This window comes from Uloborus diversus, chromosome 6, assembly GCF_026930045.1.
Source record: "Uloborus diversus isolate 005 chromosome 6, Udiv.v.3.1, whole genome shotgun sequence".
Lineage (NCBI taxonomy): Eukaryota > Metazoa > Arthropoda > Arachnida > Araneae > Uloboridae > Uloborus > Uloborus diversus.
Window position 1 is genome coordinate 52742914 of NC_072736.1, and position 21091 is coordinate 52764004.

Consider the following 21091-nt stretch of genomic DNA (forward strand, 5'->3'; position numbering starts at 1 on the left):
AATTTAAAAACTCAGCAATCCAACGTCATAAAGCACAAAAATTGCAAAATATTGCAGATACGTGTTTCGGTGTTACAAGAAACACCTTTTTCAATGCAAAGAAATGTGAGCTTCTGGATGAAAAGTCATCCGAGAAAAGCAACACGGTGGAACAGGAGATAGTATAAATTAAATTTAATTTCTATTTTTTGATATTTATACTATCTCCTGTTCCACCGCGTTGCTTTTCTCGGATGACTTTTCATCCAGAAGCTCACATTTCTTTGCATTGAAAAAGTGTCCTTATAACACCGAAACACGTGTCTGCAATATTTTGCAATTTTTGTGCTTTATGACGTTGGATTACTGAGTTTTTGAATCTTCCAGCGCAAAGGTATTTATTCGTTACTCTCTTCTTTTAAGAAAGAAAATAAATAGGAATGAATGCTGAAGTCTTTCATTTGTGATGAGGTGAAAGAAAATAGTTTCATTTTAATCAATAATTTATTAATATTATTATTTCTCAATACTTAGATTCTGATGTCTCAACAAAATTGAAAAAAATATATCTAAAGGATTTGTTTTTGATCATTTATAAAATACTTTTTTTAAAAACAGAACACACAAAACCCGCGGTTCTTAAGAGTAAAGAAGTAAGATACAAAGTAGTGATAAACGTGGCACATTTTTTTATATGTGTGCATATTTTGTGACCCATTAGAGCTATAACTTATTAAAATCAGATTAAAAGAGCGTGTAACTGTGAAAATATTACCAACAACTCCGCTGAAACTTCAGCAAGTCAGAAAAATTCTGCGCGAGTCAATTATTAATAAATATCAGATGGAGCTTGCAACTTCTGTAACTCAATAAGCTTAGTAATAGCAATGTTTTGCGATTTATCTTTATTATAATCCGGCTTCATAAACAACCGATATTTTATGAATCAGTGGCTCACGTCTGTATTCTGTATTTTCTGGAGCTTTTCCTTTCCAAAATGAAACGAGACTGGAAAATAATAAGCTGGAATAACAGCTGGTATTCTTTTTATTAAACGAGGATTCGCTATTATTATGCTCTTGATATCGGGAATTTGCTATTAAATTTAAATTTTACTGAAAGTGATTTGTTGCATTTTAAATAAAAAATTGTAGTTTCATAGGAAATCAATTTTTTTGTGAGAGCTGCAATTGGTGCATTTTTCTTAATAATGAAGTTTGGACACAGTTTTTTGCATCTCATGCACTAAATTTATGGGGATATAATAATATTTATTAACTTAAACGAATTATTTTTTTTACGCCATCTTAATTTAAATAATATTTTATTTCTTTTGTTTTGGTTATTTTAATATTATACCCATGTTCTTTGGGATGTTGATTATTTATTTTCAATGGGGTTGTTTCCTTTAGTCAAAAATAGTACTTTTAGTCACTAAAATTGATAGAATAAGCAAATATAAAATAAAATGAAATAAAATAACATGGGAAAATGAAAGAATTTTCCGGGTCCAACAGTTTTTTTTAATTAATTTTTTAAAATTTCCGATTTTTCAAAGGAGGCGTGGTCTTTATGACGTCACAAATGACGCTTTTTGGCGCATCTTTGTACCGCGTTTCCACGTTATGATAATCAAGAAGCGAATTAAATATTGCACTCTACGCTTGCTATTAACCATATCGTTGCCAATACATGTGAGTAAAGATGTGAATTAAATATTTTCATCTGAGAATGGCAACACAGAATGGCATTTCATCATTTGTGATGTCATCGGACAGAAACGTAAACAATGAAATATCACCGATTTAAGTTTTTTTTTTTAAATATTAAACTTAAACAAATTATTTAAAATATGGTTAGATCCTATGTTTTTAAGCACGTTCTTTTAGAAAAAAATACTTCTAAAATATTGGAAACGTCCCCATTGTAAAACTGCTAGTGTTAACTAAAAAAATACTTGTAACAGACGTATTTATTAGAAGTAAAATTTACGTTTATCTGAAGGGCTTTATTTTACTTTGGAATTGAAGCTCAAATTCATTTGAGATGCTTAAACCTATACACAGTTTTAGTTGTATCTAAGGCACAAATAAATTCATAAAACAAGTCTCAGCTAAAAGTTCCAAATGGGTAATGCTCTCAATCCTTATTGTCAGAGACGCCAATCTTAGATTTGATTGTACTGGTTCTTGTTGACTGTTTATCGTTTCTCTTGAGATGACAACTGATTGACCAGTTAAAGGACTAAATAGAAGATTCTTTAGTCGCCGGTTGCCGTCAGTAGCAATTTTTCTAGGTTCCACTTTTTAAAGGCAGTCGCCACTTTTTTTGAAAATCAAAAGCATTGAAAGATAATTTAGCTTGTGCTGTTCTGCTTTGTTAAAATTAATAGCTTTAAATACAGACAATTGCGAATAAATACCTTTTGCTGAAAAATTAAAATAATCAATTAACCAACGTTTTGAAGCACAGAAATTGTAAATTACTGCAGACACGTGTTTCGATGTTACAAGGAACACCTTTTTCAAAAAAGGTGTTCCTTGGAAAAATTTACTGCTGAAAAATGAGGAAGCTGGTGTTTTTGAATAAACAAAAATATGTTTTCAATCGCATGTGACATCACGTTTTTGTAAAAATTTAAAGATTTTAGATCACTACAAATTAATGCTTTTTTAATTGCCATTTTTATTACTTAGTCAACTTGTAACAAATGTCAATCACTAAATTTGTCATTAATGGCTATTTTCATTTGAATTGTGAGGACTTATTCTTAAGCGCTTGAAGCCACAAATTACATATTTTTCTCTTTCTCTGTAAAATCTGCTTGGTTGCATAGGAAATTCTACGGCTCTTTGGTGATTTTTTCCATGAAGATCTGAATTTCTGAGCTCTCAGTGAGCAGTTTGCATTTAAACACGTGCATTGCATTTAAAAATTTTAATTGTATCATCTAATTGTGTCCCGTACTTGGGAGATTAAAAGGCCTGACATTTGTATGAATAAATATTTAATCTGAATCGATAACAGAGCCAAATTCTTCAAAAGGGTTAACGGCAATTATTTCAATTTTTAAAGGCAACGATATCATTTGTATTTATTAAAACTTAAATACCTAGTTTAAATTTTTTAATAGGTTGTAAAATTGTTTGTTCTCCGACTAAGCTAAAGTAAGTCCATATCTTCAAAGAATGATAACTGGGTCCACTTTGTTCTTTAAAGAAAGAAACAAGCTAAATTTTCTAAAAAGACAAAGACTTGGAAATGTTTCAGAAATTCTCATTTTGAACCTATTAATGCTATTGTGTATTTCTTACAATATCATATTCTTAATCGTGTTTGGGATTTGGAGATCAAGTTTGAATTGCGCTTATCATAAAAACCGTTTGCCATTTACAGTTACCTCGTTCCCGCAACGAAGCACGTCTTAAAAAATAATCTAAATTTGTAAACTCCTAAACAAATCATTGTTGCAACAGATGTGGCTAATATAGCGGAAAACGGTACTCCTATGTCTTACAGAAGGGAGGAAGAAATAGGAAGTCATAAAATGTGTAATGTAGAAAGGAGAAAATGGCTTTTTCTAAAAATGAGTATTATTTATAACATCATTTGTGCTACAGATTGCTGAAATAGGAGCTATTTCGAGCTTTATTGTCACTAATCATCGTTGTATATTTTCCTGAAAAATGAAAATTGGGCACTTAAGAGTTTGAACATTAATTATGGAGGAACAGTTTTAAATTTTGTATTGCACCAGGTATTAAGTTGTAACAAAAATGGTGATATATATGTTTTGCGTCATAAAATGCGATAAAAGTCCACTTAAGTAAATTAATTAAATATCTTGAAAAATAAATTCGTTTTCTTGTATGGCAATGTTGGAATAATTTCGCATTTGATGTTTACAGTAGAAAAATTGATACATATGTAGTTCTAATAAAAGTAAATTAACGATACGAGCTAAATGAAATATAATTAAAATTTTAGAAGTTGCCTTGGTTATTATAAAGCCATTTTGCGTTTTTTGTGCCTACCTGGATGTTATGGCTTTTTAATTTTCTTACTAAACTGGAAAATTTCTCTTCAAGGTATGACGGGTGAAAATTGTTTCTACATTTGAACGAATCGATTGCATGTTTGATGATTTTGATAGTTGTTGTTTGAAATGTTTGATGACTTTGATAGTTGAAATTTTAACCCTAAACTCCAGTAGATAGCGTTTGTTTTTTGACCACTTCTTCCTTTCTTCTTTATCTCCTAAGATGACAGTTTTACAAGTAAAACAGTTAATAAGTTACCGAATCCAGTTCAGTTTTGTCGAAATAAAAAATTTCCCTTCATGTCAAACATTTCCAAAACATATTTTCATTTTATCATGTCGTGGCGCGAGTTTCATTGTTGATGATGTCCGCGTTATTGTGCGACTTTGAGAAGTTGAGCTCCGACTCTGAAAATGTTTACCTTCGTTTTGGAAAATAGGCAAAGGTAATTGGCGCTAAGTTGAGTTGAGAAACTTTCTTAGCAGTTTTTCTAAAATATTCCAACTAAAATCCGAGCCAATAACGCGCCTATTTTTCACTAAACTCTAATAAAACAGGTAAACATAGTCAAGGTCGCAGCTCAACCAACCAGAGCTGCACTATACTCAATTATTCGTTATTATATATAGTAGCTGCATTGTCCGAATTTGCCCGGTCTACCTTGAAAATAAACATTGCGTCAAGTTACGTATATTCAAGAATCAGGGTTAAAAAAAAGAAAACAAAAACATCATGCAGAGTTTCAATTCCTAACAATGGCGACAGAAAACAATTTTGAGAAATTAAAATGGAAAAGATGGATTTAAAAAGCGTAACCATCAAAACATAAAATAAGTTTAAAAATGTGAAAGATAAAATGGATTCAAAAAGCGTAACCATGGAAACGCGAAAATTATATGGTTAACAATTTGAATGGAAATGGAATTTTTTGAACTTGATTTAAAAAGTGTTGTAACTTTTTTCCTTTGGAGTTAGAAGTTAACTTTTTCGACTAAAGGTCGAGTTAGATCTGGAATAAAAAATGATGTTTTTTTTTCAATGGAGTCAAAAAAAAAAAAAAAAAACTGTGGGACAATTCCTTCACTTTTTATTGATAGATTTAATGAAGAAAGTAGTGCCGAAATTTCAGCTTAAGCCTAAAAAAATTCGAGCTAAAAAAGCAAATAACTCCCGCCGTAAGTAGTTCAGAGCATTAAAACAAATTGCGTAGGACACAGAAAATTTTATTCTTTCTAACGACATGTATTGTTATTATGTGCAAGTAATTTTCCACCCCCATATTCGGGAATGTATGTGAAAATTTGGGCCTAAATTGGAATAAAAAAAGAATTACTCATCGAATTTTTTTCGAACCGGTCTGCAAACTTTTCCGGTGCTGAAAAAAAAAAAAAAGATACTGTGAAATTTTCATCGAAATCGGCCGGGTAGTTCTCGAGTTTTGCGCGTTTAAACAAACAGATGCTTTTTGGAGACTTCATTTTATACTATGTAGAGAAGCGATGAGGATTAGACACCACAGGGACAAAAAGAAATATACAGGCATAGTATGCTTGCAGGATTTAAGCATTTAAATTTCATTAATTCCAGATTTGCTTGATGCAGAGAAAGAGGAATGAATGAATAGTGTACTACAGAGGTGGTTGATGAGTGACGCAAGAAGATGTTGTTGCCTTACTTTTTTTTCATTTTTACAGTAGCGCCCCTCTACTTAAATTTTTTTTAACAGAACTGATTTTTTTTCCTTAACTTATGCTCTTATCTATTTGTTCTTATTTATTTTTCCGTGAATTTATCACTGGCATGGTATTGTTGTTAAAATCGTTTTTGGATGAAACAAAAGTGATTTTCGATATTATAAGAAATGGTTTTACCATCTAAGTAAAACACAGTGTTTATAAAGTCGTCCACTGATGAAGAAACTGTGTTTTTAAAAAAGCTACTTAGGATTAATGTATATATATATTTTTCATTTTGATCATTCTATCCTCAAGTGTTTTTAAGCGTTGGTACAATTTTGATCAAATGCATGTAGGTGACGCTGACATCGAAAACTTAATATGGCGTTGATGATAGAAAAAACTTCAGGGTAGCATTTCAATGAAGATTTTGAGAGTCAACCAACAAGAACGTTTGGTTTTAATGAAGAGTTCCAGTCTTAGTACCACCGAACCGTTACACCCAAGAAACTGCACTCTGGCTGCGCTTATACCTTGCGTCAAGTTGAAAATCATCTATATCTTCTCAGAAATACGAAAGGTGTGTTTAAACTTTTTGAGTTTGGGCTCAAAAGAAAAAAAATATTGGGTTTGAATCTGAAGTAGATTTTTTTTTATTTAATGATTTTTTTAAAAATCAGTGTAAGACTGAATTATTAGCTGTTGGTATTAACATTTTATTCCCTGAAAGTTATTGTATTTCTTTTAATGGTTTTTTAAATGAATTGTGTAGTAGTAAAACCTGCTAAACTTTTTTAAGAGATAGGGGGGAAAAACTTTTCATGCATTATTATTATTTATTTATTATTATTATTTTTATAGCAGTTTTCCGCCTGCTTGTGCACGATTCGTTCAAAACAAGCATAATAGTAGCATAATATCCTCAAAGAAAAATCAATTTATGAAATGAAAATTCACGGTTGAGAACTAACTGATTGTGAAGTTAAACTATTTAATTATTTCACCAGGAACAAATAAGAAGTAGGAACTACTATGAGGATCACTTACAATTAACTTGCAACAAAATTCGTCGGCTAACAGCAGGGGGCACCCCGTTTGAAGCAATGCACAGATAAGCTCCCATATGCAGTCGGCTTACTTTCTTGATAGTCAACGTTTCGCCATGATGAAGGGTCTCTGTAAGAAGAACAAAATAAAGCCAATCAAACACAACGGATTCTTTTTAACTCAAGAGAATAAATTTCTTAAGCACAACTTTAGGTCTAATTCACACGAGGCAACTTAGTTGAATCAACTTTCGAACAGACCTGTGTGTGTAATCAGGTATAAAAGTGAAGGTATTGCCCAGCATCCTTTCCTGATGAGTTTAATCGCCATTTTATTTAACTCATTGGAACTTTGCCAAGCGTCCTTTCAACTAGTTGAGTCAACTCAGTTGAGTTTTGACAGCGTTGTGCAGCAGCTGCCCAAATAAACTCGGTGTATTTGAAGAAAAGTCGACTCATTTTAGTTGCCTCGTGCGAAGACATAGAAAAATTCGAGTCAACTAGCTAATAGGCAACTCTTTTTTGGAAAACTAATTCAACTAACCGCCTCGCGTGCAGGAGGCCTTAAGGGTAGTATGAAATGATGTCATGCTTTGAAGGTGTTCGTGAATGTGTGAGTTTGTGACTAGGGGGCGGGAGGGAGTGACAAGAAGTGCCAAGGACATTTTTATTAAAATTAGGTTCATGAAAAATAGCGTGACATGTGACAGGAGGATTGAAGGAGGTATGGTGAAGTGTGGCACATCGTGACAAGGTGGCAACAGCTGTAAAAATGATGAAAATAAGTAAATAAGTGTAACACTTTTATTTATGGACGTCCCCTTAAAGCAAACAATGAGATTCATATTGCTTTGAAATATATACTCATACAGAGGAGCCGTCCCCGATAGACTGTTAATTGGATAAGCAAGAATAACGCGAAGAAAAAAAAATTGTAATTAATAAAGCAAATTTGTTTAGTTTTTTAAAGATCCATAAAGGGATTATGTCTATAATCTTGGATTACGTGTGGAAGTTAAGAAAAGGAAAGTAACATTTTTTAGTTAATAAAAAAAAATACTTTGTATTACTTAAAAAAATGTTTCAAAGTTTAGGGGGGGACATATAAATGTCGTAAAATATGTTGATTTTGCATATTTTAAGCAAAGTTTTTAAATTTAAAACTATTAAGACGATACAAAAATTTAAAAAGTCAAAAATATGTGGCATAATTGCGTTGCAGCATGATTTTTAAAATTCCCATAACATGAATAGGAACAGACAGATAAAACCTGAATAGGTTCTTTCTGCCTGCATGTTAGAAAACACCTATTCAGGTTTAATCTGCCTGTAAGTATACCTCGAGGGAGTTAAAAGTCTGGATTAACACTCGTGGAAAAACATGACAATGCCCAACTTGAAATGCTTTTAGTTTATGTTACGTATTTTAAAAAGTCATTTTATCTTAATTATCAGCTTAAATAATAATGAATGAATTCTATTTTGGTTTTTCTGAGTTGTTAGTAAAAAGAATCTCAAGAGAGATAATTTTCTAGTTCATAATCTAAGCAAATTGCACTCCAAACACAGAAAACAAAATACATGTTTACGAACTATTGAAACTCTATACCAATTATTTGAGAATAACTACAGAAAAATAATTATTATAACTTGGATTTTCATAAATAGTTGCAACATTTTAGAAGGTATAGATGTAAAAGAAACAGTGCTTGTTAAAAATTAGATATTGGTAGAAAGATAAGGATGTGCACATTGAATTATAATTCAGGTTTGTCCAGAGCACATATTTGACTTACTTTTAGTACACTAATAGATATATTTTTGTTTCATTAACGTAGCCATATCACTATAAGTTTAGTTATTAAATGAAAAAATAAATAATAAACGTGCCAAAAATTATTTCTTAAAAAATTTGTAGTTAGGCATTTCTTACTTTGACGCAATATACTCCCCAAAATTAAACTAAAATAAATTAAAATCAGAACAAAATACTCGACTTACTACTTTATATAAGGCTAGACAGCAGTTAAATTCCAACAATAATAAGCATGTTCTGTTAATATAATTTCGGATGGAAACTCCCTTTAGAGAATTTGTTTCGTTGGGTTATATTTTGAATTGTAAGTATAATTCAAGATGATCTTTGTTCAGGTGCACAAAACAAATCATCAACGTCATTTACATTTTTTTAAAATTATAAATGAAGAAAGATTTGACTCAATTTCATTTTGTTAACGTCGGCAAAACTCAGGTCTGTAAAGGTTGAAAAAAAAATGCTTTATTGAAAAAAACATTTGTTAACTTTTTTTTGCGTTTCATGTATTGAAAGTTATTTTTTTTTCCAATGATAAATTACTAAAAAAAAAGTAGTTTCGGAACCGGAATCCAACGTTTACGTAAATGTAACTTAAATTCTTCCAAATGGTATCCCCGATGGTATAGTGTTAGCACATATTTAGTTACAACCACTGCAACACACATTAAATACTGAATTTCTAAATCCATTTTATGCAGTTTTATGACTGAAAATTAGAGGAACGATTACAAAACAAGAGTGTTTTTCCACATCAGTTTTGTAATTTACATATTTCTGAAAAATATATGAAATGACATTAAAATATACGTAAAGCTAAAAATAACAACATCGATTTACTTAGGTTATTGCTACGAACCTAAGAAAAAAATAGCGGCTTGAAATCAAATAAAATTTTCTCGAAAGATATTAATATTTAGTTAGTTAGTCACAACCGCTTTTTCTCACACTTTAAGTATTGTTATTTTTTGACTGCACGTTGACAGAAGACTGCAGAAAAAGCATGTGTTTTAGCTAGTCCGTTTTATGAATCAAGTGCAACCTGTATATATTTATCAATACATAAATATATACAGGTAGTTATCAAAATAATGGAAACACTTGGAAAACAATTTTTGGGAACTATGCTGTAAATGTTATGTTCTGTTTATAAAGGTGCCCTTCTAACTTTGATCACTCACACTGGTGACTCTATATAGCGATTGAATTCTCTGGTCACTTTTGCTGCTGTTGTTCGCTTTCGACATTGCAATCCACTTCAATGCCCGTCTGTTTATTTCACTGAGCTTTTCTTTCCGCCCACTATTTTGCTTTGAAGAGCTTCTCTCACCGCGCTGTGTGTACGCTGTCATGACTTTAGATACTGTACTTTTAGATGCTCCAAAAAGTTGAAATGTTTCAGTTACACTTGCTTCAGCTAGACGTGCTCCAACAATTTGGCCCCTTTAAAAATTTGAGATGTCCGACATTTCACGTGCTTGAAAAGACTCCCAGAACTTCCGTTAAACCACCAAATAGTACCAGAATATGTACATTGCTATTTTTAAAAAGAACCTGATATCTAATTTTATTCTAATCTTCTACTGTATCTTATATATTAAATATTGTTAAAACATTTTCATGCAGTTTTACGACTGAACATTGATAGAAGACTTCACATCCGTTTTATGAATTTCTTGTCAAGCATAAATGTATAAAATAAAATAAAAAATACTTACTATCTTAAAAAACAGCAATATCGATTTTACCTTATTTATTCCTACCATCTTTTTTAAAAAAAAGTTTTTTTTTTTTTTGGACATTTTACAATTATACGTATAAATAAATACTTAAACAAAATTCACGTTCATGTTGTGTCACTGGAAACTTAAAGCACTTGTGTTAAAAAAAAGCTCAAACGAAAATGTAAATTTTCGTAAAAATAATGGGTAAGGAATTTCTTATCTGCTTAATGGCCTTTTACCTAGATTGAACATTTTTTTCGGAGAAGATTTTCTTATTCTCTTCGTTTGAAATATGAATATCAGCTTCGAATTTTAAATGAAAAATAATACAAGAGCAGCAATGAAGGAAAATATCATTTACATTTTTAAATTAAGCTCATTCAGACAGCGAGAAGAAGTTACTGAGAAAGGACCGTGTTGTTTTTCATTCGCTATTAAAAGAAGCGAAAGACCTATGGATGGGAGAAAAATGTGTTTCCATAAAAAGTGAATAAAAGTATCCATTTCTTTAACATAAAGCAATTGAGCAGCGAAATGGAAACAGATAGAACATTAGGAATATTAAATTGAAAATTATTGAAATGGAACTTGTGTTAATATTTTTTCAAGGAGAGATACTGCTCTTTTAAGAATTAGAATTCTTCTTTTGTGAGTGGTTCTTTTAGGGTAGTTATTGGAATTCGAAGGTGTGGGGAAAGTTTTGGGCTTGCATGTACAGAAAGGCAGAATGGGAATGATAATAATGGTTTTGAGACAGAGATGTGGGTTTAGAACCTAATGGAATCTTGCGCGAAGCTCCGATAATCTATGAGTTTTGGTTTTCCTTCTTGCATCATGCTGTCGTAGTTTTACGTTGGCAAGATGTCTTGATGGTGAATATTTGAAGGGTCGGAAGGGGGGAAAGCTTTTTGTCTGTTCCGAAAAGTATGATTTAACGATTGTTCTTTTATTTTTCAGTTCTGAACTATGTTTTGTAACTATATGAAATTCTGCCTAAATAACAACAGAAAGTCAGGCACAAAGATAAACATTGTTTTTATAAATTTCCAACGAAGCTGCGCAGAAAGCTTTGCCTTTTGCAAACCTCGTGCAACCTTCGATATGGCATCCAGCTTTCCGTGTGTTAAGGCGCTGTTGTCAATGGTACGGTTAACTTTGACATGCAGTTTTCCACCAGATGGAGTGACCAGCGTTCTAACGGGGCAAACTTGCTCTAATAATTTACATTTAAACAACAATAAGGTCTACATAAATAATAGAAAGCTCCATAGTTTGAAGATTTCTGAAAATTTGCATTGCATTGGTTAAAATGTGTCTCTAATACAGGGGCTCTCAACCTTTAAAGCTCTACGTCCCCACCCCCTTTTGAACATTGACGGGAGCTCATGCCTACCCCCCCCCCCCCCCTCCCCTTCAATACGAGGGACCAGTCAAAAATTGAAACTGCAGCTAGTTGGGATAGCTGAAGCAGATTATTACCAAAAAATACTTATAGTTTCGTAAACAAATTTAATATTACTACGCATAACTTTGTTTTGAGCATACTCTTATTTGAATACAGGAAATTAAAGAACTGGATGCAAATTAATTGGAAGCTATCTTGGTTCTAGATGAGGTTGATTATCAACCTCTAACAATGCTTTACAAAGCTAACTTGACAAAGCTAAAGAAGAACATGTAAAAGTTGCTTTTGTAACCACTGAAAATCATTTAGCCATACTGGCAAATAATTTTAAAAAGTATTTTCTTACTGACGCAAGAGCTAATATCAAGTTACGAGTGGATTAAAAATCAATTTAATAAGGTTCCCGAAGGAAAATCCATTGATGAGGAAGAAAAATAACAAGTGCCGAAACTAAAAGACAATTTAATAATAAATCACCATTTGGATTTTGGTCATCAGTAGAGGATTCTTTTTCCGCATTCGAGGGCATTTCGCATTCTATTACCATTTTCAACATCCTACCTTTGTAAAACTGGGTTTTCTGCTGTTTAGCTTCTTTGAAAACAAAATATAGATCTCGTCTAAGTATAGAATCAGAACTGAGAGTGTCGATTTCTAATATTGAGCCTTTTTTCGAAGAATTATGTTCTTCAAGACCGGGACAAGGAAGTCACTAATAATTACAAATTTTTTTAATTTGGTATGTTTCTATTAAGTATTTTTTGATTCAAAAGTCGTTTACTTTAAGAAGATAATTATTAAATGTGTTGAAATGCATTTTCTTTTCTATTTGTATGTCTGCTTTTCCTTTACGTCAGTTAATCAATTATTTTAAATATTTTTTTCTCATTGGATATATTCGCCCCTCCCCCCCCCTCGAGTGTACTCGCGCCCCCTATGGAGGCGCGCTCCACAGGTTGAGAATCACTACTCTAATAGATTTGACTCATCCATTTCACAAAAAGGATTTACGAGTATATATTGCTCTGATTAATTTCACTTAGTAAAACGCACATAGTTCTTTTGGCAAAATCTGTTGCTTATTTTTGTGAAATGATTAAGTGCAATTTTTGCGTCCTTTGTGGATGAAGTGCATTCTTTGTGGAATTTTGTGCAATTCCGCAAAGGATGCTACGCTTTGAATGGAAGGGGGGGGGGGATCGTAAAGTTGTGATTTTGTATTAAGAGGAGGAAGTGGTAGCAAGAAGTGGGACATCGCGCATTTTTTATAGCTATAAACTTATAAAAACCATTTGACATGTGACAGAGGGATTTTGTAAAGTGAAGGGTATTACTTTGTGACAAAAAAAGACAGGGTCTATATTAGGGAAAAAGTGTGATATTTTTTAGGAACAGTCCCTAACAGTGAATTTGAATCTACGCTAATACCAGTATCATTTCATACCTGTAGTTTAAAAATCAAAGTAACAGGTCTGATTGCATCATTGGAAAAATCACTTACAGGCAACAATGTGTAACTCAGAGAAAATTGCAACAATTTTATCTCTACAAATGTCTTAGCTATTGAACACTTGTTAATAATATCTTCTCTGAATAAATAAAAATTCTTCAACGAAAATTAATGTCAGTAAAAATGTTAGTAACTTGTCACCTGTTGCGATAAACTGCATGCTACAGCAAAAAAAAAAAAAAAAAAAACCGTTGTATTTACTTTTTATATAAACTTCGATTGTCTTGTAATTTTTGTCTTACTTTTAGTACAATATGTTTCTGTTCCTACGTATGCCATAACTATGTTAAGTAAAATTAAGAAGCAACATCTTCGTTATTAGCTTTTGCGCTTAAAGTTTGCTCTTTACTAGTTGTATTTTGAAGTAATATATTGCTTACTTCAAAAGAGTGGGAAACTTTGAAATTTTTAATACGGGATTCTTAAACCCAAATCAACAAAATATAATGCCGGCAGCCTTGCCTAAAGGTTAGAGCAGTCTGACTGCGATGGGGAGTCCCGGGTTCAAATCCCGGGTCGGCCATGGACGTACTTTCTTTCTCCTGTCCTGGTCCTTTCTTTGTGTGTGAATGTATTGTTATGCTGTTAATAGTTCTTTATCCTATAAACGGGTCTTTTGGTATGTGTGGATTGTGGAAGTCGAACTTCACACCAAATTAAGGTACAGTTGGAAAAGTGAAAGCAACGCACCTCAAGTTGCCAGCCTGGGTGGCACACGACAACAGCAAAATCTGATCTTAGTTTAAAAAATTGTTGTAGCTGCGTCAAAATATTTCATACATTTGTTTATTCTAAAAATTAATCGACACTCGACTCTAATGCATGTACGCAACACTTTAACAGTTTTTTCTACAATTTTTAGATTACTTCTTTCTTCTAATTTTTCTTTTACATAATGTATGTATATAGGCAAAAGTCATTTTTTTTTATTTAAGATAAAAATGCATAATTACTTGAGCTTACTTTTTGTGGGTTTCTCCGTGTCATTAATGACTTTCGATACTAGAAAGAAAAAGAAGACAAGAAATTAAAATTATGTAGTTTACTTCATATCCATATACTATTAAATGCGAAACAAAATAATTTTCAACAATATTTAATATCTGTTAGTTGTTATTAAATTATTTTAATCATTCAAAGACATTCGAAAAGTTTCAGAAAATATAGCAACGTTTTATCACACAAATTTACGGATAAATTCAGACACGTGTTTCTAGGTCTCAAGGAACTCCTTTTTCAACTAAGAAAAGTGAGCTTTGGAGGTAAAGATACCCGATAAAAGCTTCAAAAATGAAGTGTAGACAGCTTAAATAGTAAAAATAGCATATAATTAAAACAAACACGACAAAATAAAACCCAGAGCCGAAATTTATTACGTGATTTCCACAGCCTTTAAAACTAAATGTTTTAAGGGATTTACACATAACAACTGTACACTGGTGTGCAAAAATTAAGGTCGAGACGGTTTTTTCAATATAACTTTGTACAAAAGCTTTCCAAATCAACACATTTAATATCATAAGATCCCCAATACGTAAGGACATGTGTAATGTAAGCAACACTTACTAAAAGAGAAATCAGAGGGATAAAAAGAAGCTTCATTGAAAAAGTAGCATTTAGCGCAATGCGACTGAAGCCCGAAACATCCATGTGATGGGTGTCCAGCAAGAAACATCCAGTCTTTAGTAGGGGATATGATCTCCCCCGACTGCTAGGCAGGTTTCACAGCGTCTGCCCATATGGAAGAAGAATCTGTTACAATAACGGGTCCCGTTGACTGAACCTGAATACGAAGATGTGAAGGTCTGTACGGCTACCAAGCATGAGGCCTCCCCAAACGAGAACACCGCGACCTCCATACCTGTCCCTTTCAATGATGTTCGAGGGATGATTGCGGCTTCCCCGCTCTCGCCAGATGAGTATGCGATGAGAATCGCAACTCAGACTGAATCTGCTCTCATCTGTAAAGAGAACTCGTCCCCATTCATTGTCTCTCCAATTCCGGTGTTCCCGGCACCACAGAGAACGCCTTCTCCGATGGGCAGGCGTTAGAGGTACACACCGTATAGGGCGTCGTGCAAACAGACCACCACCGTGCAGTCTTCTGGCCACGGTAAAACGCGATATCGGTCGTCCAGTCGCCTGTGTCGTGTGTCTAGCGATTTCTCCCGCTGTCTGCCGCCTGTTTCTTCTGGCCTGTAAGACAATATACCGGTCATCTGCGGATGTGGTTTCTCGAAGACGACCACTACTGCACCCCCGGGTAGCTGTTCCTGTAGTTTGAAATTGTCTCCAAAGTAGTGAAACGATGCTGTGAGCAATTCCGAACTCTGCAGCCACACTTGTCACACTGCGGCCTTCCTCCAACTTCCCAATGATTCGACCTCGGGTAAAAGCATCCAGATATCGTCTAACAGATTTATTATTCGCCATTTATCGCTGAGGCAGCAACTCAGTGTGATTTTAACTGCTATACGGCGTGCAATCTCTTTGCCAGAAATACTGATCTTACACCGACAACATGCTTTATACTACTCAGACACTCCCCCATTACGTCTGCCTGCATATCTGCGCATGTGCTACCGTACATCACCTTACTTAATCTCCTGATTGGTCTTTCTGTCTGCTCTGCCTCTTCGTTCAGCTCATATGCTAATTTTTCGACTTCGTCCTTAAGTTTTGCACACCAGTGTATATTACAATACGCAAGATATATAAACCTCCTCCCCATATATCACGGAGACATTGAATACATCTATGAAGTAGTAATTTATTCCTGAAATGCATGAAGGGGAATCTAGGGCAAGGGGAAAAAGTTGACTTCTTTTTTTTTACAAAATGAACAAATTAGAAATGATCTTGAAAATCGCAGTACGTAAAAAAACTGATGTTTTATCGTAAAACTTGCATTAAAATGTTGTTTTTCAAATGTTGACAGTCAATTTGAACTTTCAAAAAAATGTCTTTGAATCTTTTCATTTTACGCTGTGTATGGAGCAAAGCGAAAAACGAAATAATTCTCTGGTTTATTGTGGCCCGTTTAATTATAAAAAAATATGTTTTAACTAGATCATTAAGCAATTAACGAAAAAATAAAGAAATATGTATACAAAATGTATGATTGAATAAAATATTAAATTTATAAGATATAAGTGAAAGTAAATGAATTAATTAAGGAATGAATGAATGCATAGGTGGTATAAAAATGAAGGAATATACAAATGAAATGAATTAATTCACTTTTCCCAAAGCGCGCTTAACAAATTGTGATAAATATTTATTAAAATCCAAACATGACTAATATTGTCTGAAAAAGTACTACACTCTTGACATCAGTCGATCTCAATAAAAATTTAAAATATTAAATTTTTTAAAAAAAGTTTATCATCTTATAACTTTTTTTTGATAAACCACAAGATATCAATATGTGTATCGAACTTTGAAAATGTCTTGTATTATTAGGTACCTTAAACTTCAGAGTTATTAACTTTTTGTCTAAAGTCTACTATAATGTTAAAGAAGTGACCCACTATTTTATTTCAACCAACAATTCCTTACATGATTATATAATATCGTGTGACATGAGACAAGGGAGTATAGGTGAACTCTGTGGCAAATCGGTAGCAAGGAGGGTACAAAGTGTTGAAAACTAGTTTGATATTTGTGGTAAGAAGGGAAATAGAAGGATAAGTTTGAGACCTTTGTGCTTGGCTTGCCAGTTCCCGATTGCAACTGGCAGGTTGTCTTCTCTCCGCCACGAAAGCGTGGGCTTCGGCTTCCCTTTGGCCTTGCAGGTCATGGAGACGTCTGTCCCCTCCCGCGCTATCACGTCGGAGCTGGATTCCGTGTCCTTGATGTCAGGTGGAACTGAAGACAGAAAGATGGGCAAAGTTTTGAATAACTTTAAAAGTCAAGTTAAGAGAAAATAGAAGAACATATGACATTGCTCTAGACCAGTGGTATGTGAACTGGATTGGGTTTAACGAAAGGTTAGTATCCTGTATATAATACGAAATGGCTCTCTGTATAAATTACTCGTAGTTTGTTATGGATTGAAAAGATTTAAAAAAAAAACTCTTCATTAAACAAAATGGCAACATTTTTTTTTTAAATGATGTGAAAGAATGTCGTCGTCTCAGAGCAACAGTAGGATATCTAACCCTAGAAATAACACTAAAATATATTAAGGTTGCTCTGAAGCGACCGGTATGGGGAAAATGGAGTTCATTTGAAATATGCTTTCAATTGACATACTTCAATCAAGGAAAACCTTCAAAACCTGGATTACTTGCAATGTTTGAAAAGTTTCAAAGTTTCAGGATCCACAATTCTGCACATGCTTTACGTTCAGCCTTGTACTTATAATCTTAAACTACATATATAGTCGCCTCAGAGCAACACTAGTGTATCTTAGTGTTATTACTGGGATAAGATGCTTTTACTGGTGCTCTGAGGCGACGATATGAACTCTCTATTGCAGAGGGCCCCAATTTTTATACTGCTTTACCGAACTTCGACTAAGCATGGATACCGCATTAACCTAGCACATATATTCACCTCCTGGACATCATCAATGAGCAAAATCCAGATGCGGTGTTCGAAATGACTTAACGTGATTCGGTAAACATTTTGTTAAAAGGAATTTCTTAATCAAAGTTTATAAGTATGATTTTATATGAAGCAAGAGGCATCTAGTTTCGCACCTTGAATGTTGTACGATAGCTTTCATTTAGTTGATTCAATCCCTTTACTAATCAACGTTAATGTTGTCAAAGAAAGGAAAATCTAAGAACTAATTTGACTTACCCACGACATCCAAGTACCCAACTTGACTGAGCATGGGTACCGTATTAACCTGGCACATATATCCACCAGCGTCCACCTCCTGGACATCATTCGATGTGCAAAATCCCAGATGCGGTGTTCGCTATGGCTTAATGTGATCCGGTAGTTCCGCGAGATAACGTGGCGATGGATAGTAAGGATGGTCTTCGTCTCCAATCGAAAGCCAGGCCACCTGTTGCAATGAGAAATATAATCTAATTGACATCGAGAGTTTCTAACTGCCGTATAGTATGTATAGTATACTGAGATTAAAACGGTTTAAAATACAACCTATCCTAATGGAATAATAACCCTAAGTACAAGCTATAAACAAGGACTAAAGTAACTACAGTGAAACCAGCGTAAGTTGACCACGTGCGGTGCACTACTTAATCAATTTTGCTGTGCGACAGTGAACTTGAACAGTTTGATTTGTATAATATCAGACTAATTCTGTGCCTGAAAAAGCGATCAACTTAGGAGGTTGGACAACTTTATAGTTTTTTACTGTACATAATAATCTGTCAGTAAGAATTTTTTTTTTCTACTGGTACTGCGTTAGAGACCACAACCATTAGCAAAATTAGTGCCATCCCACCGATAAAGCATCTGTTTCTTGAACGTGGCACAACTATGATTGGATGCTTTGAACACGAGAATTTTGACGCCAAGTTTTCCCACTAGATGGAGACACCTTGGGGGGCTCTCCTTTGGAGTCCCCCAATGGCTCCAAAGAGGGGGCTCTCTTTGATGCGAAACTGCGCTGTGAATTTAATACTGTAAAGAGCACTCCATGCCAAACGAGTACTCAGGGGATGTTTTACATGCCGCATAATCATTTCGACATGAAGACTATCGAATTTCTGCATCTTGAAAATCCACCAACTGGATGTCAGGTACAAACCTGCACCTTTTGGGTGCAAAAGATCAGAGTCTAACCATTACACTACACTGTCGGTGTAAGTAAGAACTAAAGAAACATAATATTCAGTTTTAATGAAGATAAACTCAGCGGAAATATGCAATGATTCTCCATAATTTAAACTTTTCAACCATGATTGTTAGATTCTTATTAGTATAGATTAGGTTTTGTGTTTTTCTTGCTTAAGTAGCACTATTTTGTTATTTTTTATCTTTGTAACGTATAAAATGTTAGCTATTTGTGGTTTCTGAAATGTTTTCTTCCCAAATTAATGAAATAGCTATTTCAAATTTTTGAAATCGGAACTTCTTTTTTTTTTTTGGCATATTACGAGCAGTAACATGCTATATAGTTTACACTTTATAGCAATTAAGTTTTTTCTCATTTATGTGGAAACATATATTTGAGAAAGCTAGAAGACTTTTTAGAAGATTAGAACAGATATTTATACAAAACTAGTCCTAACAAATCCAAATCATGCACATACATTTTATATTTTAAGCATCTTATTATATCATGCATGCATACGATATTTTTTCACAAAATGATTAAACAAAAAAACATGCATTTAACAAAAAATACTTTATTTATTTTTTTTTTTTGGAAATATAACTACTTAGTTCGAAGAGGTTTTTTTTTTTTATTAAAACTGAACTCGCATTTCGAGAAATAATATCTTTCTCTAAAACTAATTGATGCACAAAAATAAGCATTTCTCAAAGAAATCTATTTCTATGCGTCAAAAGAGGAGGTCATCTAACTCTTTCAATAAACTGACGACAAATTACAATTATTTTGAAAAAAAATAAAAAATATATATCTTCATGGTGTTGTAGACTAAAAGTAAAACTCCGTATAAAGAATTCATATTTGAAGGCTAATTATTACTACTAATTTTTTTAACGGAAAGTATCCATGTTTTGCGATCTGCTTAAACAAATTTCACCATATAATTCGTTTAAAAGTAGTTTTTTGTGGTTTAAAGCAAAGCGTTTGAAAAATAAGAGAAACTACTTTTTAAGAGTACTAAATAATTACTTGATTAATTAAAAATTAAAAAGAAAACACACGAGAAAATGACTATGGACAAAAAAAATCAAAAATATATTGTTATGATGTCAGATTACCTGTGTTTCTTTTTTGAAAAACAGTTTTCGTTATAAAAATGTAAAAAAAAAAAAAAAATTCCAGAAAACTACATATTTTCTACACTAAAAAACTGCTTATTATAAACAGTTAAATTGCAAAAGTTGAGCGGCTTCTCCTACTATTTTGACGAACCGCATAGGAAAAATACAAAATACCAAGCAAAAAAAAAAAATGTATCTTTAATCTTGACAATTTACTTGAAAAAATCATATACAAAATACCATATGCCGATGAACGTCATTTGCCGAGTTCTATCGTGTTTTTTTCCCCCAGAAAAAGAAAATGGAAAAGAAAATCAGTGGAATCTCTCCGTTTTAAAACTCTTCTTTATCTTTTTTTTGCCATTAGTAAGAAACTACAGACTCTTGTATTATGAACTGGTACAGGGCGTGGCTTAATGTTCGACTTGATTTAGAGCTTCCTTTCTTAGCCAAGCAATAAATTTTTACAAGCTTACATCAGTAGATTAGATCTCTGCATTTTCCTTTTTTCTATCACTTGAGGTACAAGTAGCTTTTCCTTTTTATTAGATAAACAGTCAGAGACTTATCAAAAGAGACATTCTGAAACGTATAATTAAAAGAGCATGTTTAGGCATTTAGTAGGCAAAAAGCTTTTTAGGTAAACTGCAAAAGTATAATCAATTGTTAATATTGTATTTACTTTAAAATGAAAATATATTGTTCTAAATTTTTATGATTTTTTAATATTTTTCATTAACCAGAAGTCGAACGAAAAAAAAATCTTTTTTTACACTTTTATAATGTCACTTTTTTGTTATCAATTTTTTGAGCAATCACATTGCTTACTGTTCTCACTTGACGGTTTTGAGTGTTCCCTATGATTTATCCCCCACCCCCGCCTCCCTCTGCATAACCACCGTCGACAGGCCCCTCCAGACCTGATCCTCCAGCGAAAACAGTATCCAAATTGTGTCCATATCCTACATGCACACGTATACATACACACACCTACACACACACGCATGCATACATACCCATAC

The 21091-nt window shown here is 33.1% G+C and overlaps 1 protein-coding gene across 1 annotated transcript in view; it reads right to left on the reverse strand.

Moving 5' to 3' along the window:
- The window catches only part of LOC129224758 (lachesin-like), a 69660-nt gene that overhangs the window by 20874 nt on the left and 27695 nt on the right, over nt 1-21091 (reverse strand). Inside the window, 4 exon segments of the mRNA XM_054859306.1 lie at nt 6743-6871; nt 16893-17060; nt 18000-18092; nt 18095-18210. Coding sequence (XP_054715281.1) covers nt 6743-6871; nt 16893-17060; nt 18000-18092; nt 18095-18210 — 506 coding nt within the window.